Genomic DNA, 24,631 nt, shown 5'->3' with positions numbered 1-24,631 from the left:
AGCCTCAAACTCACTTAGAGATCTGCCTGCCTCTGCTTCTCCAGTGATGGGATTAAAGGAGCTCACACCCATGTCTAGCTCTAGATTGTCTTTCTATTAAAGTCATATGAGTTCATTTCCTTACGATTACTTCATGTGGGGACTGGAGAGATGGCTCAGCAGTTACGAGTTACTCCATGCCCTTCAGAGGACAAAGGTTCAATTCCCCGCACCCATGTGAGACTGTTTCTAATTCCAGTTCCAGGGGATCTAATGTTCAAAGCCCTCATCTGACTTTAGTGGACACTGCTTGCATGTGGTACACAGATATATATGTGGTCAAGATGCCCATACACATAAAATAAGTCATTTTAAAGAGCACTGACTGCTCTTTCAGAGGTCCTGAGTTCAACTCCCAGCAGCCACATGGTGGCTCACAACCATCTCTAATAAGATCTGATGCCCTCTTCTGGTGTGTCTGAAGATAGCTACAGTGTACCTATATATAATAATTTTTTTAAAGGTGCCTTTTCACATTAAAGATGTTCTGGTTTGTTTAATTTCAATTTGGTTCACATGCACACACATTATATATATATATAAAAAATATAAAAGCTTGAGGCTAGCCTGAGCTGCTTTTTTTGTTTTTGTTTTTAAGATGTATTATGTATACAGCACTCTGCCTGCATTTATGCCTGCAGACCAGAAGAGGGCACCAGATATCCTTACAGATGGTTGTGAACCATCATCATGTGGTTACTGGAACTTGAACTCAGGACCTCTAGAAGAGCAGTCAGTGCTCTTAACCACTGAGCCATCTCTCCAGCCCAATAATGTTTTTTTGAAATTCTTGCGGCGAGAGATGGTTCTGTGGGTAAGACTGCTTTATGACTAAACACAAGTACCTGGGTTCACTTTAAAACGAACAAATAAACCCCAAAAACCAAAAACAAAGGGGCATGACAGTTCTCATCTGGAGCCCAGTGCTTGGGCCAGGAGGTACAATAGGATTCCCAAAGCTGCCAGTCAACCCAGCTGCAAAATAGGCAGCTCTAGACTCAAGTGACGGTGGAAGGCACTTGAAACTGGCCTTTGGCCTCTGTACACCCACAGCCATGTGTACGATGCTGAAGCTTCTGATTGGGGACCCCGCTTTGAGACGTAGAAAACGTAGTGGATGTGGTTAGGGCGGCTATGAGGGGAGCAAAGGTACACCCCGGTGAGGAGTGGAGTACACAGGCGTGTCACGCCGCAGAGCTTGGCACCGCTAACTCCAGGCATGGGAACAGCAAGGCAGGGAAGGGAGGACACCGGGGTGGGGCATATCGGCTGGGAAATATGTTCCTTATCCCCAGCCAAGGGACTGGACCCTCTGCCAGTAATAAATGCCATTCAGGAAGCACAACAGGGCTGAGGTACAGTTCAATGTACAGATCTAATGTGTATGAGAGGCAGGATTCCCCAGTTCTACAAAAAGAAATCACACCAAGACAAAGCTTACTAGAGCTGCTGTTATTTAATGCCCAATCAGCACAACAGAATGAAACTTGCTGGTGTTCAAGGCAGGACTTTGGGTGAAACCAGGAGGTAGGTGACCCACATGGAATCCCAACGCAGGGACTCCAGACCCTCACACTCCCAGGCATCCTCAAAACGATCAAACCCCACAAGACTTCACATCTCCCAGGAGCCAGAGGCTGGCTAGACAGGCTAGCCTCCCTGACTCCCGAAGAGCCTTGTGGGAGAAGACAGGACCTGGGTGAGGTAGGGCCTCTGGGTATGACAGGAAAAAAAAACCTGCTTCTAATCAACCCCATAGGTTTCAGATTCACTCAAGCAACAGAACGCCCAATGCCAGCATGAGCAAACACTTTACAACACTAATCTGTGCACAAGGGAGGCTGGGAACACGCAGGGAGAGAAAACCAAGCTGCACCCCCTGAAATAGTTTATAAACTCCCCAAACCCCCACTCCTCACAGCCACACTAGTTGGTCATGCCACCACAGAAAAGGGACTTATCCTGACATCTTCACATGGTGCATTTCCAAGCCTATTTACAAGTTTAACTCTGCTAAGTGCTCTGGGGTCCCCAGGGACATCAAGCCCCTGGGGACACTGGTGGGGCTGGAAAACCTCCCTGAAGGAAGTATTCCCCTCAGAAAGAAACTAACATCTTTCCCACCCTAGCATGAAAGTTTCCATAGGGCCTAAAAGACATACCACTCAAAACAAGGTTCCAAATGGGGGTATACCCCATTCTTTTAAAGCACTCTTAGGAACTCAGAGGTCTCAAGTATCATTGGCAAGAAAGAGGCATGAACTTGTTTCCCATGCTAGCCTTGGGTTTCTGCTGGGAGGTCCAGTCCCTTGACCAGGTAGGGTTGAAGAGACAGCTCGGAGATCAAAAGACAGCTGTTGGGAAGGCCTCCATCCATCCCTGTGCTGGGCCTTTGGTGACTGAACTCGAACCTGGACTGCATTCTTAACCTCAGAACCCTAGCTCTCCACCCAGAGCCCAAGGCACAGAGGTCAGGCATCTCTGTTTCCTGGAGTTGGCACATGGCGAAATGGCAAAGACCAGAGAGCAGCAATGCTGTCTCCAGCTTCACTCGCATCAAACCAGATCCCGGGTAGCAACCTCATCACACAAGCCCCTTGTGTCTAGAGCACGCTGGGCTTCCAGGTGGTCTAAGAAACCCCCGTGTTTGGTAGAGACCAAAGACATCTCTAGAGCAAATGTGTCCAATCTGCAGCCCCTGCCGCAGACACCTTCAAACAGACCAATACAAAGTTGTAAACGTACTTAAAACATCATGAGATTTTTTTTTTTTTGGTAGCTTATCTATGCAGTTCTTGAGAGTGAACTTTTAGAGACAACAAGGTCAAATGTGTCAAAAGGTTGGTCCCCACTATAAAAGTACACAGATTTCAAGTAGGGGAGTTGTGAGTCACTGACCACTTCTTGGACAGGACTAACTGTGGGCTCAGGAAGCTGAGCCAAGTATAAGACAAATTAACCCAAATGGGTACCAGTACATATTAACTCAACATCCAAACTTCAAAATGGCCAGTCAGCCAGCTAGGAGCTACCTGGCATAGCCAACTTCATCTTTTAAATCAATTTAATGCTACAAACTTACAACAACAAAAAGTGCTGCCCCACTGAGTCCCTGAGGAACCCAGGATCCCTGAGGGTAGGTGGAAGGCCTCTCAGACCCCCTTACCCCTGGGTACACCTCTCTAGACACATGGCCTGGTTTAGCTCATTCTCCATCTCCAGAAAGGCAAGGGAGAAAAAGCAGACTCCTGTCCCCATCTGACCACAGGGATGCCGGATGGTCAGTCTATGGGAAAAAGTGAGACTCAGCTCTTCCTAGATCCTCACTCCAGGAGAGGTAGCAGGCACCAGCCTGTCTCCTCATGACAGGCTGAGGCCTAGTCTGCAGGGAAGAGCACCCCACCCTTGCCTAGTCACTCCCTCAGCACTCCAGTGGGGAAAGGTGGAAACCTGCCCCCAACCTTCAGTCACGTCTGACCTCGGAACTGAAGTGAGGGTCTGGGACAGCGGGTGCTGAAGGAATCTCCCCCTCCAACAACCGCAACCAAGAAACAAACTAATCCTCCTGGGGAAGCACAGGCAGTCCCCAGGATGTTTCTTGTTTCTTCTCAAACTTTCTCTCTCTCTCTCTCTCTCTCTCTCTCTCTCTCTCTCTCTCTCTCTCTCTCTCTCTCTGCCTCCATCTTCCAGTTCTCTGAGCAAGACAGAAACTCTGAGGAAGGGCATCTGGGAGCCTTAACACGTGTCTCCTGCTCTTCCCAGGAGCTCTTCTGGGCTAATTCCTGAAGGCCTAAATTTACATCCTGAGGCCCAGGAAAGCTGAGAGGTCCAATAGGAAGCAAGCCCCCTTGCCTAGCTCCCCCAGAATAGCGACTGGAACCTTCTCTAGGATGGAGAGTCCCAAGCCGATGCCATGGCTGGGCCTGGCACTTACAAAAATTACAAAGCCTAAGTGCAATTAACATTCAAGCAAACTGGATAGTCTCCTCAGGACCCTGGCACCACTCTATGGTGGGGGGGGGACCTAGACCGCCGGAAGCCCAGACGTACCCTTAGGTATGGGCATGGGTGGGCCTGTCTGAGGAGAAACTAGAACAAATCTCCCTGCTAAAACTCAGGGTGGACAAACAAATACAACTCAACTAAAAATAAATACAAAGACGTTAAGTGCTTCTTGAAAAAGCCAGGGCCCCTTCTGCCCCTCCGAAGAAGGCAGTGGACCCTTTCCCTGAACATGGCCACCTGCACCTGTAGTTCTTCATGAAGGGGTCTCAGGTCAGAGGAGGAGGATCAGGGCTTCGCCTGATCCTCTCCTCAGCCATGGCCTCCACCCGAAAGAAGGCCGGAATGGAGCCACATGCACACGGAGGGTGACACCTGGTGTCCAGTGTCCCCCCCCCATCTGGGCAGAGAGCCTGTCAATCTGTCTGTGAGGAGGTAGAGACAGACGCAGGACGCTTCAATTAATCAACAGGTCCCCAAGGTCATAGGAGTCGAAGAGGTCACTGATACCCTCCCCCTCATCCATGGCCCACAGGTACTCGTCCTGGTCCAAGGGCGGGGATAAGCTGATCAGAGGGGAACTGGCAGCCAGGATTGGAGACAGGAACTGGTCCTCAGTCTGTTGCAGAAGTGGGTGCGACAGCTCCAGCATGTTGTCAGTGGCTTCCAAGGGGACAAGGGATGGTGCTGGCGGTGGCAGTGGTGGCGGCGGTGGCGGTGGTACCGGCTGAGGCATCAATACTGGTTTTGGAGACAAACAGACAAGGGTCACGTCCGGCCCTGAGCACACAGGGCAGTCTTCCTGCTCTCTGGATGGCTGGCCCCTCCTCCGTCTCTTCTACTTAATGGCCCAGGGAAGCCCAATGTCTCCAGGTACCAGTCACAGAAACCTCATTCTCTTCTTCTCCCCTCCACTGGGTGCAGTGACCTGCTCCCAAAAAAACCTACCCCTGGGCTTCTGTGTCAGGCCACTATGCTACCCTACAGGACTGCAACTGAAGCCATTTTCTGGTCCCTACATTTCCAGCTTCCCAGACTCCCCTTCCTGATATCATCATATCAGCACGCGACACCCCGATAATGCCTATCATTGAAAATCACCCTCCTGGGCTGAAGAGGTGGCAGTCTGCAGTTTGTGCAGAGGACCTGAGTTGGGTTCACAGCGCCTATGCCTGGCAGCTCACAATGGGTTGCTCCTGGTCCCAGAGATCAGGAGCCTTCCACGGCCCCTGTGAGTACTTGTGTTCATATGCACACACCCCCACACAAATAAGAACAAGAGATACAAATACATCTCTTTTTTAAAGCATTGACCCTACTATCCCCTGTCCTTTCAACAAATGGTCCCGGGAGACTGGGATGTCCATGTGCAGAAGAACGAGGTTGGACCCTTATACCATTTCTCAAAATGAGCTCCAAGTGGACTAAAGACCAAATGCAAGATCTCAACCCATTAAATCCTTACAGGACAACCTAGAGCAAAGTTTCATGCCAAGTATGGTGGCTCATACCATTCTGGCCCTTGACAGACAGAGGCAGGGACATCATACATGGGGGACAACAGAACAAGATCCTGGGCCAGGAAGTTAGCTTAGTGGTTAAGACTGCCTGCACTGAGTTGGAGGACCTGAGTTCAAATCTCCAGTGCCCACATGAAAGCCGGCGTGGCTGAGTGCCTATACTTGGAAGACAGAGACAGGTGGATCCCGAGAGCTCACAGGCCAGCCCGTCTGGCCAAGTAATAGCTATTTCAGACCCAGTGACTTCATCTCAAGCCAACCACTCTGAGGGTGACAGAGAGACACCCGATGTCCTGCTCTGGCTTCTGCACAGGACTGAATGTTTATGCATAGTTATATATGCGCACACACACACACACACACACACACAAAGAGAGAGAGGCAAATACACATAAAATAAAAATAAGCAATCTTTAAAAACAACCAAAAACCTCTACGTCAAGCATGGAACATGCAGTCCCTATCTGTGCACAGAAGCGTGAGTGTACATGTGTGTGTGTGTGTGTGTGTGCATGTAAGTATGTGAGTGGGTGTAATTGTGTATGCATGTAAGTGCTCATGGAAGTGTATTGAGTTAGTGCGAGTGCGTTTAAGTGTGCATGGAAGCATGAGTGTGAGTGTAAATGTATGTGAGTATGCGGGCAAGTGTATGTGTGTGAGTGTAAGTGTATGTGTGAATGTGCATGGAAGTATATGTGTGTGTGTGAGGGTGTATGAAAGAGAGTGTGTGTGAAAGAGTGTGTGTGTGCATGGAAGTGTATATGTGTGGGTGTAAATGCATGTGTGAGTGTACATGAAAGTCTATGTGTGTGAGTGTTTGTGTGAATGTGCATGGAAGTATGTGTGTGTGAGTGTACATGGAAGAGTGTGTGTATGTGTGTGCATGGAAGTGTATGAGTGTAAAGCATGTTTGAGTGTGTGTGGAAGTGTATGTACTAGAGTGTAAGTTTATGTGTGAATGTGCATGGAAGTATGTGTGTGTGAGTGTAAATGTATGTGTGAGTGTGTGTGAGTCTAAGTGTGAGTGTGCATAGAAGTGTGTGTGTTTGTGGAAGTGTATGTGTGTGAGTATACACCTTCAGAACAATTCCCTTTTCCTCCCTTCAGTGAGAAGGTCCCAAGCAAACTGGCTCCATCTTGCCCGCCCCAGTGCCTCCAGGTTTTCTTGCCAGCCCCGATCAGTGGGGTCAGAACCCAGGACCTCAGTGGCCAGGACAATGCTCTACCCGAGCTCAGCTGCAGCTCTGGGCTTCGGGTCTTAACTAGAAAGCTTACAGGACGCTTTTACCACTGTCTCCACACAAGGTCTCAGAGGACGGCTAATGTGCAGGAAGTTCTAACTCTGGAGGGCCATGTACATGCTGACGGCTGACTGAGAGGGCAGAGCTGCAGGAGGGTGAGGGTGGGGCACCCGAGGCACAGGTCTGGGTTAAAAGATAGTGACTAGGGAGGTGCCCAAAGGGACAGATGGCTGGCACACAGAGAAGCCCGGTCCCTGAACGACAACACAGGGGAGGTCCTGAGTTAAGAGCATGGGTTCCTGTCCCAGATCTTCCATTGACTTGCTGTGAGACCTAAGGAAGACAATTGCTATCTCTGGGCTTTCCTATAATCAGAGAATGAGATCAAGGTCAATAAAACCCTGTAAAGGGCTGGACGCTATTTCCTCCTTTGTGGGACATGTGCAGCTTGTGAAATACAGCTGCCCTCTACCCAACTGTTTTTATAAGGTTTATTGACTATCTGTTATGTGTACAAGCATTGTGCCTGCATGTGTGTGTGTGTGTGTGTGTGTGTGTGTGTGTGTGTGTGTATACACACGTATGTACGGTGCCATATGCATGCAGTACCAGCATAAGTCAGAAGAAGGCATCAGATTCCCCCCAGAACTGGAGTTTCAACTCATGTCCTCTGCAAAAGCAGCAAATGTTGGGAAACTGGAGAGATGGCTCAGAGGTTAAGAGCACTGACTGTCCTTCTTAAAGGACCCAGGTTCAATTCTCAGCACATGGTGGCTCACAAGTATCTGTAATGGGATCTGATGTCCTCCTGTGGGTGCATGTGAAGACAGGTCACTCATATAAATAAATAAATGTTCCTAACACCCAAGCCTAGCTCCCCTCCTCAACCCTTGACAAATGTAAAAGCCAAGCTAGGATGGAGCTCAGTGATACAGGGCTTGCCGGGCATGTGCAGAATCCTGGGTTCAGCTGCCAGCACAACCACTAATACAAAGAAAAATCAAGTTCAAAATCACCAGTAGCTTTACTGGCCTTAGGCGGAAGTTAACCTATGTCCTGTAGAACTTCACACCAGTCTTTCCTACCAGATCAGTTCTAGTTTTCCTTTCTTTAGACACTATGGTTCGAGGTACTTACTATGGGACAGGGCGCTTGCAGCAAACCCGAGCTCAAACCCAGGACCCACGCGGTATCAAGAGATGAACCAACTCCTGAAAGTTGTTCCCTGACTTCTGCATGTGGGCGGTACACGCACCACCACCCCTAATAAATAACTGTACAAAAATTAAGCAACAAAACACTAGGGTTATACTTTAAATAAATAAATAAATAAAACTTTTTTAAAAAACAAAAATATGGGCTGGAGAGATGGCTCAGTGGTTAAGAGCACTGACGGCTCTTCCAGAGGTCCTGAGTTCAAATCCCAGCACTACATGGTGGCCTACACCATCTGTAATGAGATCTGATGCCCTTTCTGGTGAGTCTGGAGACAGCTACAATGTACTTATATATAATAACTAAATAAATCTTTTTTTAAAAAGTATTATGCTGGCCTCCACAGTCTGGAAGAACCCGTCCAGGTGACCTGGGGCAGAGTCTCATAGAAGGTGAAGCCATTCTTCAGAGGTGGCTTCTGGCTACCTTGAGTCATTGGCTGTACCACCCACCTCCCAGCCAGGTGTGGGCCCTCGAGCCAGGAACCCTTCCCGGTTTATCCTGAGCCCGAGGACACAGCACTGGGCCCCTGTAGACCAAAGGTCAAGACACTACCAGGCTGCCTCCCAGCTGTCTGTGGCTAAGTTGCCTCATTTCTCCACCTTGGTTATCTCATGCTAAACCAGGAGTGATGAGGCCTCCTTCAAGGTGTGGTATGGGAAGGGACGGCCAAATGTGAAGTCACAATGGAAAAAAAATACTTAGCTGCTGTCACCAGAAAAAGTTCTCAGCCTTCCTCTGGAAATCCCGTTAACCAGGCATGGAGGTAGTAACCCTTAGTAATCCCATCACTGGGGAGGAGAAGACAGAGGACCTCGGCTAGGACTTGGGTTAGAGACCTTGTCTCAAACAGTTAAGAAGACCTGGGGCCACCAAGATGGCTTTGCAGGTAAAGGTGCTTGCTCCTAAGTCTGCCAATCTGGGCTCAATCCCTAGGACCCACATGGTAGAAGGAAAGAACCAACTCCTGCAAGCCAACCTCTGACCTCCCCACGTGTCATGGTAAGCTCGTGTCCACATATAACAAAAAATGTAAAATAAATAAAGAAGTAGGGCTGGAGAAATGGCTCAGTGGTTAAGAGCACTGAGTGCTCTTCCAGAGGTCCTGAGTTCAAATCCCAGCAACCACATGGTGGCTCACAACCATCTGTAATGGGATCTGATGCCCTCTTCTGGTGTGTCTGAAGACAGCTACAGTGTACTCATATATAATAAATAAATCTTTAAAAAAAACAAAAACAAAGGTAATTAATTATGTTTCTAGTTCTCTGGTGGGGGCGTTGGAGGGTGGAGAGGTTGGTTGGTGGCTAAGAGCATAAACATGTTCAGGAGCAGAAGTGTGTAATCTAAGGTGAAGATCCACAGCTTCAGAATGACTAAAGCAAATTTTAGCCCCGCAGTGGTGGTGCAGGGATTTCACCCCAGCACTCAGGAGACAGAGACAGGTGGATCTCCAGGTCCAAGGCCAGCCTGGTCTAGAGTGAGTTCTAGGCCAGCCAGGGCTGTACAGAGAAACTGTCACAAAAACAAAATTATATTTATGTTATGTATATGAATATGTTGCCCGTATGCGTGTGGGGGCGCATCATGTGGATCATGTGGGGAGTGTGTGCATGCATGTGTTGAGTGTGTGTGCTTGTGTGTACATGAGTGTGTATGAATGATGTGGGTGCATGTGTGTGTGAGTGTGTGTAGGAATGCTTGTGTGTTTTCTGGGAGGTACCCAAACACCCACTGGCAGCTCTGGAGCTGCAAGCCACCATGTGGGTGTTGGGAACCGAATCTGGGTCCTTTTGCTCTCTTAGCTGCTGAGCCATGTCTTCAGCCTTGGCTATCCTAACGGTACAGATGTATACTGAAATGTATAGAACTTGGATGTGGTTCATTTCGGTGCATGGTGGCTTTTTTTTATTTACAAAGTCTTTATGATAAACCTTTAATTAAAATATCTTTAAAAACCCACAGGCCGAGGCAGTGAATCGGTGCCCACTTCCCTCGGATGCATCATGCCTGGGTTCAGCTCCCACCCCACACATGCCACCGCTTTCCGTGGCTTGTGCCACGTGCTTGGCTGGGAGCCACCCACCCAGCAGTTGAGGCCGTAGGGGTAACGTTAATGCCAGGTCAAGCATTCGGTTTATATTAGTTCACTAATCCTTTTAATAACCTGAGAGTTAAATATTAACTACTCTTGCCCAACTTATAGATAAGGAAATGGAAGCAGAAATTGTCAGAGGGCACACGGCTGAGCTGCCCCAGCTTCCCCGGAGAGACAGGGATGCACATGGACCTCCCAAAGCCGACCGGGAAGAATTAGAGCCACGCCCACCTCCCCTCCCGGGGAAGGCCTACCTGAAGGCTCTACGGTGCTCTCTGAGATCCCAGAGATGCTGCAGCTGGGCTGAGCACAATCAGGAACGGGGCTGAGGGTAGATGTGGAGGGGAGGGTCTCCTTGGTAGGACTGTCTGGCTCCTGCCCCTCCTCTGGGCACAGGTAGACTTCAATGGGACCTTGGGTACTCTTTAGATAAATCTGCAGGTTCTCCTGGGGGAGGAAGAGAAGCCATCTTACAATGCTGGACACGGATGCACAGGTCAGCCGGTTCAAACGCTACCCACGCAGGCTAGCTCAGCCCAAGCCTGACACGGCCCTGCCCTGCTAGGACATCACCATTCCACTGTCGGGCCTACAAGTTTCCTTATAGGGAGGATGCCTTGATTTTCCTCGAGGAAATCAGCCTTCCCTACCTACATCCTGCCATGAAGAAGATGGAAATCACCTTCCAAGTCCAGGGATGTCCTTCCCCACTTGTGATGCAGCTAGGAGAGTCAGGGTTATGTGGCTCCCTCGGGGTGTCACATGGCTGAAGTCATCCCAACCAGCATAAAGCACAGGACTCTGGCTGGACAGGGAAACAGAAGGTCCCTTCCTGCCAGAGTGGCTGAACTGCTGTCACACACACTTTCTACCACAAGGGGAGCCCTCCTGAGAACAGCACAGAGAGGTGGGCAAGGGGTAGACAGGGCCCTAGGCCGATAAGAAACAGGACGAGTCCTTGGATTAAACTTTGTCTCCGATCTTCAGATGCTGGACTTGTTCCCGGTTTTCCCCTTGCATATGGGTTTAAACCAGATGGACTGGGTTTCTCCACCTCTGTCCCTTTCCACTGTTTTCCTACATAAGTCACGCACAAGTTCAGGTCTCACGCATCACTTCGCCTGGCAGAAACCCTAGTAACCTCTGACACTTAGTTCACCTGTCACCTCCAGGACACTTACAGTGTGTACCTTTTAGCACACTGCCCGGGTCTCTGCAACCCATAAGACCCTGAGCTGGGGGGGAGGGGGCTTACCTCTGCAGAATGGGTTCCTCCAAACACATTTCTGGATGTGCCACACCCTAGAACAAGTTGGCCAGCACATTCTTCTGTAAGGCTTAGAGCACCAAGAGGCTGGTGTCTAGCTCACTTGGTGGAGGGTTTGCCTAGCAGGTCCAAGGAAGGCTCTAACTCCCTCCTGCACTATCTAAACGGATGCTGGATGTGCTGCTTCCCAGCATTCCAGAAGCAGAGGCAAGAGGACCAGAATGTCAAGGTCCTCTTTGGTTACAGAGTGAGTTTGAGAGGAATGTTGTCAAAAATGGACAGAGAACTGAGATTTAGTGTGATTGAAAAAAAAAAAAAAAGAGGATCTAGTCTGGGGCTGATGAGGAAGGAAGTGACTCAGGACCCAGCCTCAAGTTGAAAGCTGAGGACAGCCAGCAGTCCACCGGGCAGGGAGAGGAACAGCATTCGCAAAAGTCCTTCACTGAGGATGCTGAGTTCCAGACAGGCTGACGTGGCCAAGAAGAGAGATGAAGGCGGCTTAGGAGAGGGATCGGGACGCCTCTGGACTAGCGCCACAGGCCTTACAGGAGTATTGAAGAATTCAGTTTGGAGCTGGAGAGATGGCTCAGTGATTACGGGGTACCCGTTGCTCTCCCAGGGGACCCAGATTCAACTCCCAGAGTGCCCAAGTGGCAATTAACAAGAGCTTGAAACCCCAGCTGTCTCCCGACCACAGGATGTACATAGCACACAGACAACATATACAGGCAAAACACCTGAACTGTTACATAAAAGTCTAAATGAGTCTCCACAAAAATTAATAAAATGAATAAATAAATAAATAAATAAAATGTTGGTCTTGGGGTAGAGCTCCCTCAACAGAAAAGTACCTGCTGTCAAGATTAATGAAACATGTTAACAAGAAAACTGACTCCTGCTAGTTGCCCTGATGTTCACACACATGCTGTCTCTGTCTGTCTGTCTGTCTGTCTGTCTGTCTGTCTGTCTCTCTCTCACACACATGCAGTGACTAAATAAAAAAAATTTTTTTAATTTGGTCTTAAAATAGGGGAGGGGGGAGGACTGGGGAGATGGTTCAGTGGTTAAGAGCACTGACTGCTCTTCCAGAAGTCATGAGTTCAAATCCCAGCAACCACATGGTGGCTCACAACCATCTATAATAGAATCTGATGCCCTCAGATTCTGGTGTGTCTGAAGGAAGCTACAGTGTACTCATTATAAAGATTCTAATAAATAAATAAATAAAAATTTGGTCTTGTGCCAGGAATGGTGGGATCTGCCTTTAACAACAGCACTCAAATGACAGAGGCAGGAAGACCTTGAATCTGGGGTTTGACTGGGCTAGACAGTATATTTAAAGCCAGACTGGCCCACATAGACAGACTGACCCACATAGATAGGCCCTGTCTCAAAAGAGCCAAGGGTATAGGTGCAGCTCAGTTGTAGAGAACATGCTTCCTAGCACATGGGATGCACTGGGCTCCATCCTCAGGTTTCAGTCCTCACCTTGAACGGGTGAAGACGCTTTTCAGCCCTAACCGCAGAGAAAATCCCAGTAAAACCAGAGATGCCCTCAGGCCAAAACTTAATCTCCATATTCCTTCCAGTTTCTGATACTTTTCTGCCCCAGACTCAGAATGGACCAGTGAAGCTTGGGACAAGGAGGGCCAGACAGACACTACAGAGCCACCCAGGGCCTTCCCACCCTGCTCTCCCCTCTAACCTCGGCCCTGTCCGGCACTTCCAATCTTGTTTGTGGCGGGGCCTTGACCGCAATCACTGTCTGCTCCTTGAAGTTGCCCACAGCACGGATATCCTGGTAGGTCACATAGGCCAGTGTAGGGGCAGGAAAGTTAAGAAAAGCAACCTCGTCAAAATGTACATCCCAACCAGCTTTCATTTTCCCTCCTAAGACTCCGAATATCACATCCTTGTACAGGATGCAGCTCAGAAAAACTGAATGACCTGAGGCTGTTCTTTGAATGGTACAGCACCTTCCATTCTGGGAAAGCAAACACTGTATATCCAGGGTTAGTGTGGCTGTTTGCAACCACAAGAAAATGAAATGCCCATCGACAGATGAATGGATGCTGAAAATATGGTATGGACTCGTTGGAACTGTATCAGCATACAAGAAAACAAAAAAGGGAATATACAGGAAAACGTCACATGAAGCAAGGCTAAGAAAAAACAAACACTGGTCCAGCATTGATGGTGGCACACGCTGTTAATCTCAGCACCCAGGAGGCTGGAGCAGGTGGATCTCTGAGTTTGAGACCAGCCTGGCCTACAGAGGGGGATCTAGGACAGCCGGGGCTACGTACATAAACCTTGTCTCGAAAAAAACCAAAACAAAATAATAAAAATAAAACAACCCAACCCTCTTCCCAAAAGGAAGAGAGCCTGTTCTCTCTTAGGTGTGACGCCTAACTGCTGATTTCCATGTGTGTATCATGAGTGGGGGAAGGGCGGTGGTCAGAACAGGTGGGGAGAGTTTTGGGAGAGGGAAGGGTAATAGAAGCCAAAAAAGGGGAATTCTAGGTGTACTGGCTGATTTTGTGTCAACTTGACACAGATGGAGTTATCACAGAGAAAGGAGCCTCAGTTGAGGAAATGCCTCCATGAGATCCAGCTGTAAGGCATTTTCTCAACTAGTGATCAAGGGGGGAGGGCCTCTGGTAGGTGCACATCCCTGGGGTGGTAGTCCTGGGTTCTACAGGAAAGCAAGCTGAGTGGGCTAGAGTGGTGGCTCAGTGGTTAGAGCACTGACTGATCTTCCAGAGGTCCTGAGTTCAAACCCCAGCATCCACAAGGTGGCTCACAGCCATCTGTAATGGAATACAATGCCAGCTCTTTTGCTTTATCTGGGGTTACAAGATTTCATGAGAGGGTCAGGGGCAGAGCCCTCAACTGTCACATACTAAGTCCTACACTGGACCCTTCTGGAAGCCAAAAGGGGTGGGTTACAAGTAGGGGATGGGGGAAAGGAGATGGTGGGAGATGAGAGGGTCAACCTCAGTTAAATACATGTTTTTAGAAATAAAGGCTGGCAGAACTGGAGAGATGGCTCAGCGGTTAAGAGCACTGACTGCTCTTCCAGAGGTCCTGAGTTCAAATCCCAGCAACCACATGGTGGCTCACAACCATCTGTAATGGGATCTGATGCCCTCTTCTGGTGTGTCTGAGGACAGCTACGGTGTACTTATATAGAATAAATACAATAAACAAATCTTTAGAAAATAAAATACAGACAGCAAGAGCTCAGCAAGTTCGAAGGACCTGAGTTTGGTCTTCAAGCCTCATGTGGTAAGAGAACTGATGAGTCCTGGCATGTGTACACCTACTTACAAACCTAAAAAAAAAAAATGAGGTCGAGGCCAGCCTGGCCTACACAGTGAGTTCTAGAACAGCCAGAGCTATCGAGAGAGACCCTGCCTTGATAAGCAAAAAAAAAAAGCTGCTCTGAGTTTGAGGCCAGCCTGGTCTATAGAGCAAATTTCAGGACAGCCAGGGCTAAATAGAGAATCCTGTCTCAAGGAAAAAAAGAAAGAAAAGGGAGGAGAGGACATGTAGAGATGGACAGGGAAATTGAAAGAAGATATGATCAATGTATTCCATGTATAAAACTGTCAAAGACTAAATAAAAGGAGAAGAAATACAGGACAAATGCTCTGGGCCAGTGAGATGCCACAGGGAATGAAGACACTTCCTTCCAACATGCCAGCTTGATCCTTGAGACCTCTGTGGTAAAAGGCGATAATCAGCTCCCATAAGCTGTCCTCTCACCTCCACACCTGTGCCATAACACACCGCACCCCTCCACACACAAATAGATACATGTAATTAAAAGGAAAGAAAAAGAGTAACTAAAAATTACATCATCGGAAGTCTAGACTGGGTCCAAACGCCCACTGTATTTTTTTCTTTTTATCTACATATATGGTGGTACCGGCCTAGCACAGTACCTAAGTCTCCCTGGCAGGATCTCACAAAAGAAAAAAAACCCAAAACAAACCCCAAACTCCCCTAAAGCTTGAGAGGGTGATACAAGTGTGACTGTCCCCTAGAGGGAGCTAGTCCCTGGAAGGAGGTAATGGATCAACTGAGGGTGCATTTCGTCAGCCAGCAGCCCTGCTCCCTCTCCTCCTCCCCTCCCCGCAGAAAGGATATTTCTTGTTGGCATTATCTTCGGTCAGGTGCTTGAAGCTCTGCGAGCAACTCTGAATGAGCCGGTCCAAGGTCTGCTCCGCATTCATCAGCTCCTTCAGCTCCTGCCCCAGCTGCTGCTGCTTGGTGGGTCGGGTGGGGTCTTCAAACATTCCCCTGCCTCTGGGAACAGAGCAACCCCCAGTGTCATGGCCCCCACCTCAGAACTGCCTTGCACAACTGCACAGGGGAGCTGGCGAAACTCCAAGCCGGGGCTAGCCGCCGGCGGTGCCCCCTCTCCTGTTATGCAAATCAGTGGGGATGCCCAGCTCCCTGGGAACTACGATGAACTAGCCAGTTGAAGCCCGGGGGTAGGTTAGGGAGAAGCCTGAACCCCAGCGTCTAAGCCTTAGGTCCCAGCCTCCATCAGACGGTAAAAAGTTGTTGACTTTAGCACTGGCTCCGTTCCTGGGTTTCCTTAAGGGTTCGTGCCAGGATGCTTTCAGACCCTGGAACAGTGAGGAGGAGTCTGACCCATACCTGAGCAATTCCCAAAGGCTTTCCTAAGTCAAGAGGGTGATCCTGGGTCCCCTAATACAAGGAGCTAGGGTCCTCTCTGGCCTTTACAACCCTTAGGACTCCTCCGCTCTGCCCAGTCCCTTGGCTCTCTCACGACTACTCCAGCATTTAACACCCACTCCACCCCACTCAAACATACAGGCTACCCCCCACCCCCACCCTGCACTCGTGCGAATTTTCTGTTGCTGGGGAGGGCACCCTAAAACTCACACCTATTGGCTAATGTTCCCGGCCCCGCCCCCAACACATGCACCCATTGGATGGTGCCATGGCCGGTCCCAGGCACTCACACCCACTGGATGTTGTTTTTGGACTTCTTTCGGATGAGCTGGATGCCCTCCAGCACGTTGGTGATGTCATATATGCGCCGCTTCTGCACATCCAGCACCTCGGCTGCCCAGTTCAGGTCCAGGACTCCATCCTCCGACTCGCTCAGGAGGTAAATGAACTTCTTGGTCAGCAGCCCCAGGGACGTGTCATAGCGTGTCTTCTCCCCAGGAGATTTGGGGGCTGAGGAAAAGGTCTCATTCACACACTGCTCTGGGGGAGAGCCAGCCTGGGTTCTCTCCACCAGTTCAGATTCATTCAGAAACACTTTATCCCACCCTTCACCGCCAGCACGCAGAGCACCCAGGCAGAGGGTTCTTCACTGCCACGAAGACCTGGTAGCCTAAGGGGAAGGAGGCTTGCTCCAGGTCTCTCCGCTAGGGTGCGCTGTCGAGATCGGAAGCCAAGGGTCGCGACTCCCGGTTCAGAGCACCTTTCCACCATAGCTGGGAGCAAACAGCAACAGCCCCAACAACTGCCTACTGTTGGGAGGGTCACTGTTCTGGGCACTTCCTTAAGGGAATACCCTACATGGCTGCACAGAAGCACAGACTGGTTAAGTCTTTTGTACGTTTCACTCGGCAGATGGCAAAGTAAGATTCAAAATTCAGGCAGGCTCCAACTTTTCTCCCAAACCATTTATCCTCGCCAATAATTATCCCAGGAGCTGGGAGAGTCGTGGTTGGGAGGAAAGGACAAGCCTGGATTTGAGAGCATTTTTATAGATCCCCACTTGCCCTTTTCTTTCCATGTTGTAGCCTGATAATTATCTGAGGGGAATCATGTAACATCAAACGTCAAACGAAGGGGCCAGGTCCATGAAAAAGGTCCCTTTCTCAACAAGGCTTGCTCTTGTGACACTACTTCTCCAGCTGAAGTGAATTAAACCACAAGGGGACTTTTGCAATCAAATGACTTTAAGTCTCATAGAAGTCGGTGTCTAAACTAGCCACAGGAACTAAGTTTTAGTCTCAGGTTCCTCAAGAAGGGGGACTTGAGACTCCCTTAACACACAGAGGCCAAGCATTTGGCACACACACCGCTTACTCCGGTTTTGTGTTCATGGCAGACATTAATAATTGATCAATGTATTATTGTCCTACTGAGCTTTGGATCCTTCAGTCTTGGTTCTGGGTCACCTCTGATCAACCAACTGGAGAGTAAACTTCCCCATCCTCCTGACTAGCTGTGCTTCAATTACAAGAGATAATGAGGGGTTCACAAGAATGTCAGGTGGGTGCCCTTCCCTGAATCCCTAATTCCTGACATCTCTGCATTCTACCTCATCCTAGGCCCTCGTTAGGTCTCTGGGTAAATCCATATATCTTCCTGACATACTGGCTTACACTCCCAGGTTAACCAGAATACTGACAGAAAAATCTCAGAGGTGGGAATCCCCTCCACCTTAGCTTTAGGAAGGGTCTAGGCCTGTGGGACTCAACCTTCCAAACGCTGCAGTCCTTGACTGGTTCCTCGTGTTGTGGTGACCCACAACCGTAAAATTATTATTATTATTTTTTTTTTGCTACTGCTTCCTAACTGTAATCTTGCTATTGTTATGAACCAGAAGGTAACTATCTGGTGTCTTCTGGTGGCCTTAGGTGAGCCCTGTGAAAGAGGCGATGAACAACCTGTGGGTTGAGAGCCGTTGCTCTAGCCGGACAGCCTGGAAACCTTCGGGTGGTACCTGCTGGTTTACTCCAAGTTCCTCTTCCTTTGAATCACTTTGCAGTCTGTGTGTGGGAGTCTGGTTAGCTACTAATGCTCCGAGAGATGTCTCTTAGAAAAAGGTCTGATTAACCCAAATATGAAAACTTAAAAACAAACAAAAACCCCGAGCTCCCAAATAAACACTAGTCATCGTGGTTAGCTCTGGGGGGGCAGGTGCCTAGAGTAGAGGGAACCATTTGAGGCGTCAGTCCTGACTCTATGACCCTGGCCTCGACCTGAGTTACCTCATCAGTAATCGGGACAAATCCTACCTACTGAACAGAGTCGAGTGACACCCAAGAAACCTCAAAAAGGGAAACTGTCTGATAACTCCACACAGGGGGCTCCTGCCTCATGCCGCCCCACTGCCGGTGCCCATCGGAAGCTCTTACTTTTGGGGCTTGGCAAACCATCCACGCGGATGCACTTCCCCTTAGGAGTCCGGAATTCAGGGACAGTAGGCCTCCCGATGCCCTCCAGGTCCAGTTTCCTTTTGGCCTTTGACAGACAGGGAGAGAGGGGAAGAGGAAGAGTTAGAGGACCAGGCCTTCCTTAGCCTTTCTTTTTCTTTTTCTTTTTTTTTTTTTTTAACCAACCGCAAGGCCAAGAAGGCCACCAACAGCCTTCCCCTATATTTGCCACAGCCCTTGGTGCAGCAATGCCCACTAAAGGGAACCCCATATTTTCTGAGGGGCAAATAAAATTTCCACTTCTGTGGGCCAGACCTAAACTACATCAGGCTGGGGACTGGTCCCTTTCAGAAGCAGCTGGTTGAGACCCGGTGCCCATCACAGCTCCACAGCTGGCCCTTATCAGGGTGGGACCAGCATCCGCCCAGGCCCAGGGGACTTCCTGGCTCAGTGCCACACCCCAGGGAGGTACCCACATTGGGAAACAGTGCAAACACTCCCCCTCCCCGTTTGGGCTCCAGCGCCCCCTGAATGGGCTGCTTGTCACCCTTTCTTTCTTTACTGAGGCACAATGAGTCCTTCCCCAGTGTCTTAAGGACAAGCAGCTGAGGCCCTGCTGCCCCTCCCCGTTCCCGCCAAGCTTGGGAAACACCTGCTGGGGAAACCAAACCACAACCCATCTGCTCCTCTCTACCCAGACACCACCCACCACCACCACTACCACCACAGGGCCACAATGAGTCTTGTAGCTGCCTTGCCCGGAAAGGGCCTCTCTGATGGTTAGAGCTGGGCTGGGGTGGGGCAGAGACACTGGGGCACTGGGACACTGGGCAAAGGGCCAGCTGGAATCTCCAGCAAGTCTGAAGTCTCACGGTGTGACCTAGGGACAAGTGTCACCATAGCTAAGGGCCTCAGTTTCCTGCTCAGTAAAATGGGCAGAACATCTTGCCCTCGAGGGTGGTGGCGAGAACTCCAGAGAAAGGTCTCAGTAGGAGATACACAGTAGGGGCTCAGGAAATGCAGTCTATTCCCCAAACAAGATCCCAGCATCTTCCTGGACACACCCTCTGGGACCATTGAGCCTGTTTCCTTCCTTCACTGTCCCCTAGATACCTCCACCCAGCTGAGAGATCTGTTTTAAAACACTTGGTGGTGAGGTCATGCTCGACAGGACTGTGCCTTCTTAACTGCTGCTCAGCACAGCTGGCCAGACAGGTGTCAGCTCCCCTCCCTGACTCCTGCCCCCTCCAGGAAGTCTCCCTGGACTGGCACAAGAATTCTGCTCACTGCTTCCAGAAGGCTGGCCGCTGTACCACGGGGCTCACTCGGAATCCAAAAACCTCCCCTGCTCATCTCTCTGAGCGAGTCTCCTGAGTGTTCCTCACCTACCTCTCAACTGACCAAGTCCTAGACTCCAGAGAGGCTAGCCCCATCCTGTCACCAGAGAAAGTCCCCCCACCCCCAATCAGGCACCCGAGGAGACCTGCTCTATAATCCAAGCTGAGCTATCAGCTCTGGCCCTCTGTCTTGACAGTCGAGTAGATACAGAGAGGTTAAGTCATAAGTCACACAGACAAAAAGCAGAGCCAGGGTACCGACCCAGGTCTGTCCAACGCCGAAGCCACGTGCCAGGCTACAAGAGCCAACCATCTATTCCCACTCCCCCAGGGACTGCCAGAATGTGGGCCAAGGCCTCGGTATGGCCATCTGCTTCCAGCACCCCACACTTCCGCCACGCTGCCTCCTCCTCTCTCCCCCTCCCTCTCACTGGATGCACACTCATTGCAATCCCAGGGTCCCTAAGTAGCAATGTGTCCCCCATCTGAGGACACCAACCTAACTCCTTTTGGTACTGCCCAGAAGTCAGCATGTGGCTGTGTTGAGCTGTCAAAGACCAGGTGGCACCAGGAAAGACTCAGCAGAGGGCTTGGGGTCAGGTGGTGTCAAAGCTAGACTTCTCTCTCACCTTAGCGAGGCGGGCTGGGAGGTCAGATAACCTTGACCCACTTACGGAATTAGGTCAGTCTGCTCACACTAAGGAGTCAGTAAGGCAATGCAGCCACTCAGGCAAGGGTATCCCCGTGAATGAAGTTCAAGGGTGAACTTCTAAGGCACAGCAGGGGATAGGAAGAACAAAGGTCTGTGAGCACACCCAGAGGCCAGCGCGGCTCTAATCTGGACCCTCTGAAGCAGCGCCTGGTTAGGATTTCATCTACTTGCCAAGCCCTTGTGTGTAGAACACACCCCTTGCTCCAGAGCCCCGGAGGAACAGAGGAGCTGGCAGGGAAACACAGGGAGCACGGAGATCAGAGGAGGGAAATGAAGTGCCCAAGGTCACAAGGGCAGGGAGCTGGGTCTCCTTTCCAAGCTAGGGCAGGTACTGAGGTAAAAATTAGGGACCACTTTGCCGTTAGCTCCAAAGGACAGCCTGAGACATGTCATCCTATCCCTGAGCCTATACATTCTCTCCTGGCCTGGTGTGGGTAGAATTTAAAAAGATTTGTTTGTCTTACAATCTAAGCCATTGGAAAGGCAGAGGCAGAATCTTCTTGGTTTTGAGACGGGTTCTCACCATGCAGCCCTGGCTGGCCTCAAACTCACAGATCCATATACCGCCTCAGCCTCCAGAGTCCTGGGATTAAAGACCTGCGCCACCACACTCAGCTGGATCTGGAAGATTCAGTCTTCCTGCCTCAGTTTCTCCAGTGCTAGGACTTCGTAAGTATATGTATGCCCAGCTTATCTGGATCATTTGAGCTTAGACATCCTGGACCAGCCTGGCAACAGCGAGACCCTATCTCAACAACAGCCGGGTGTGTGGCCCGTGCCTTTAATCCCAGGAGGCAGAAGCAGGTGAATCTCTAAGTTCGAGACCAGCTTGGCCTACATAGTAAGTTCCAGGGCAGCTATGTGAACAACACAAATTAAGAGGCAAAGAGAAACACAGAACAGCCCCCACTGTCCTCACAGATACCGGCTGTAGGACCAAGAGAAAAATGCCATGAACCTGGCCAGAGGTCAGACTCAGTAGGGAAAGTTTTGGAATCTTTTGCTGGTAGATAGCAGGACCAGTGGGCAGGAAGCAAGGACACCTAACTCCTGGCCCGGCTTCTACACCTCAACAGTTGTCACCCCTTCAGCTGCAGGCTCCCCAACAAATCTTGCTCACCCCACACTTTGCAGCCACAAAGCAGAAGGCCACACCCAGGGTTGGGTTTGGAGCAGCTCCAGGTCACACCCTTGTAAAATGAGTAAGCAGGGGGTTAGGCCTGCCCACGGGGCACTGGGGCCCCAGCATCTGGAGATGGACCAGAGATGGTCTCTGGGCCTGGCAGGCTTTTAGGGAGTCTGATGCAAGGATGACACCCCCACTTCTTGGCTTGTGAGTTGGGCAAGTGACTTCACCTCGGCTTGGTTTCTTCACCTAATGAGAGCCTCATCCCTTAAAAAAGATAACTGGTTCAGAGTGCCAAGCAGTGCCTGGCATGCAAGAGCCACTCTGGCTAAGATCCCTGAGCCCTCCCTGGGGGTGCAGAACAGACAGATGCAGAGTTGGTGGGGAAGTTCAAAACCCCAGCTGTTACTGACACTCTACATCCAAAAGCAGGTGGTCCAAGGAGAGATCAGCCCTCCAAACTCCCCTTTCCTGGGGGGCACCTAGCTCCTAAAATGAGCAGTTGAGGGGTAAACACGCCTGTATGGAGAGACTCGGCTCATGGGTCGTTTCCCTGGATGACCTCTGACCCTCAGTTTCCCACTTCTACACCACAAAGTTTACTTCACAAGCTAACAACACAAACGCATTCGGCCGTAAGATGCCGTGGACCAGACAGAGCAACATGAGAGCCCCCCTCAGTTTCTCGACCTGTAAAATGGGGATGGCAACAAAAACTTCCGGCACTCCCAGGAAAGGGATGATGGGAGGTAAAAATAAAGCTTGACTCCAAAGGCAGAAACGGGGGTGGGGGGGGGGCTCTCTGCCTGTAGCCAGAGAGTTGATCTATGCAGCTCCTAAGATCACTGAGCTCTGAGCCTGCCCTGGAGGGGTAGGACAGGTCCATAGATGGGACAAAATGCCCCCAGGGACACAGGGTGATCTTATCCCTGCCCCTGACTTACCATACCTTACAAATACCATCTCCCCTCCTTGGCACCTGCTTCCAAACCTGGAGCTGGAAGTAACAGAAGAGAGGAGCTGAGGAAGGTATATTTTCTAGAAGGGGGAAGAGGGTTGTCAAGATGGCTCAGCGAGTAGAGGAGCTTGCCACCAAGCTGGAGGGCTCGAGTTTGATCCCCAGGACTCACTGGGAAAGAGAAAACCAACTCTGAAAAGTTGTCCTCTGACCTCCAAACACATCGTGGCACACAAACAGCCCCATTCCCCACATAAATGTAAAACCTTTTCTTGAAGAGGAAACAGAGGCCCTGACTTATCCAAATCCACAGTGATGAGTGAGCTGAGCTGAAACCAGCCACCCAACCCTCACTCAAGCTCCCTCAGGCCCTCCCTGACACCGCATCTGCAGCACCGCGGAGGACACAGTCCACCTGAACAAGAAACCCAAGAGACTGCCTGACTACATTTGCATCTGTTACTGGCTATTTCGGAGGATGACCAGGCTGTGGGGAGGACCTGAGGACAGCACTTGAGGAGGAGCTGGCTAGACAACTTTGTCCCTACCAGGCTGGACCAGAAACCTAAGAGACCTATCCGGATTTAAAGTCACCAGGAAATTCCACAGGCCAAGCCCCTGGCCTGAAATAGCAGGTGTTGGTTCTGGCGTAAACAATGAAAGAATGAATGAACTGTAGCAACCTCGTTGCCTTGTGGGCTCCTTCAAGGTCACGCAGGCGCTGGGGGCACTGGGCTGGGTCTCCAGGCTCCCAGTCCAGTGCTCTTTGCACGCCGAAACAGCAGGCGAGATTACTTCATGGAGTCGGAAAAGGAAGGGGTTCTCTCTGTCGCCAGTCCCGCTTCCCCACCTCAACCAGCTGTAATCAAGCTGTGCGGAGTCCCAAGCACCCTCTCTCTTTTTTCCCCACCCAGACCACGTATACGGGAAGTACAGGGGGGTCCCCAGCATTACCGGCAGCCGGCCTGCGGGTACACATCGCACAATCTGGCCCTCGGGTCCGTGGGGAGTGGCGTCGAGGCAGGTGCCCAGCGCCGCAGAGGAAGGCACCGTCTGCGTGTAAAGCGAAGTGTAGTAGGTGGTGGCGGTGGTGGCGGGGCAGAGCTGGGGACTGCTCAGACCCGAAGGCCACAGCTCGGTGGGATTCAGCGTCGGCAAGCTCTTTGTGGGTTGCGCCGTGGCCGGAGCCAGGGTCCGCGGCGCGCGCAGCATGGCGAGTGCGGCGCCCCCTACCCACTCGGGTCTGGCGCGCGCGCGCGGGGCACCTGCGGGCTTTGCAGCCGGCTGCACCGCGGACGCCGGGAGCAGCCGCCAATGGACGCCCGCCGGGCAAGGCCGGACCCTCCCCTCCTGGCCCGCCGCCCAGCGCTGCCGAGCTCGGAGATCGCCACTCGGAGATCGCGTGGCGCGGGTGGCACTGCCAGGGGCTGGCCCGGCTCGGTCCCGCGACCCGAATGTCTGGGCGCCCGGGGTCGCCCCGGTGCGTGAAAGCGTCCCCGGATGCCCACGGACTCCGCCGACAAGAGTGTGCTCTGACCCGGGAAGGGTGTTCTGTGCGCCCCGCTGAGCTCTCCGTTCACCCTCTAGTTCCCGTCCCTTGCTTGGACTCCTTTTTTCTTTTCTTCTCTCCTTTTTTTCTTTCTTTTTTTTTTTTTTTTTTTTTTTCTTTTTCTTTTTCTTTTCTTTTTCTTTTTTTTTTTTTTAGCGCCAAACTATGTACCGCCAAATTCGGATCTCCCGCGGAAAATGCCGCACCTCGATTGGCTGCGACGACATATATAAGCTCCTCCCACCCTCCCACCCCCGGAAAGGCTTCGTCTGAGAAACAACGATTACACAGGAGCTTAGTGGCTTAAAGGGGCCGCGACATCTGCTGACTCTGCGTCCTCTTGTAACAGCCGGCGAAACTGAGGCAGGAGGTGCATCTGGTAGCCTAACGACCAACAGTACTACGAAGAGCAC

The 24,631-nt window shown here is 50.7% G+C and overlaps 1 protein-coding gene across 1 annotated transcript; it reads right to left on the bottom strand.

The window, feature by feature from the left end:
• Nucleotides 1-4,498: 4,498 nt before the first annotated feature.
• Nucleotides 4,499-23,881, bottom strand: E2F2 (E2F transcription factor 2; the record flags this gene model as incomplete). Its single annotated transcript, XM_080920773.1, has 7 exons — nt 4,499-4,782; nt 10,370-10,562; nt 13,088-13,202; nt 15,535-15,693; nt 16,380-16,599; nt 18,519-18,624; nt 23,624-23,881. The coding sequence occupies 7 exons, from the start codon at nt 23,879-23,881 to the stop codon at nt 4,499-4,501; spliced, it is 1,335 nt and encodes a 444-aa protein (XP_080776899.1).
• Between the last annotated feature and the right edge of the window lie 750 nt (nt 23,882-24,631).

The sequence above is a fragment of the Micromys minutus genome (genome assembly GCF_963924665.1).
Source record: "Micromys minutus genome assembly, chromosome: 9".
Classification (NCBI taxonomy): Eukaryota; Metazoa; Chordata; class Mammalia; order Rodentia; family Muridae; genus Micromys; species Micromys minutus.
The sequence above is the reverse complement of the archived record's forward strand: the minus strand, read 5'-3'. Positions and strand labels throughout refer to the sequence as shown.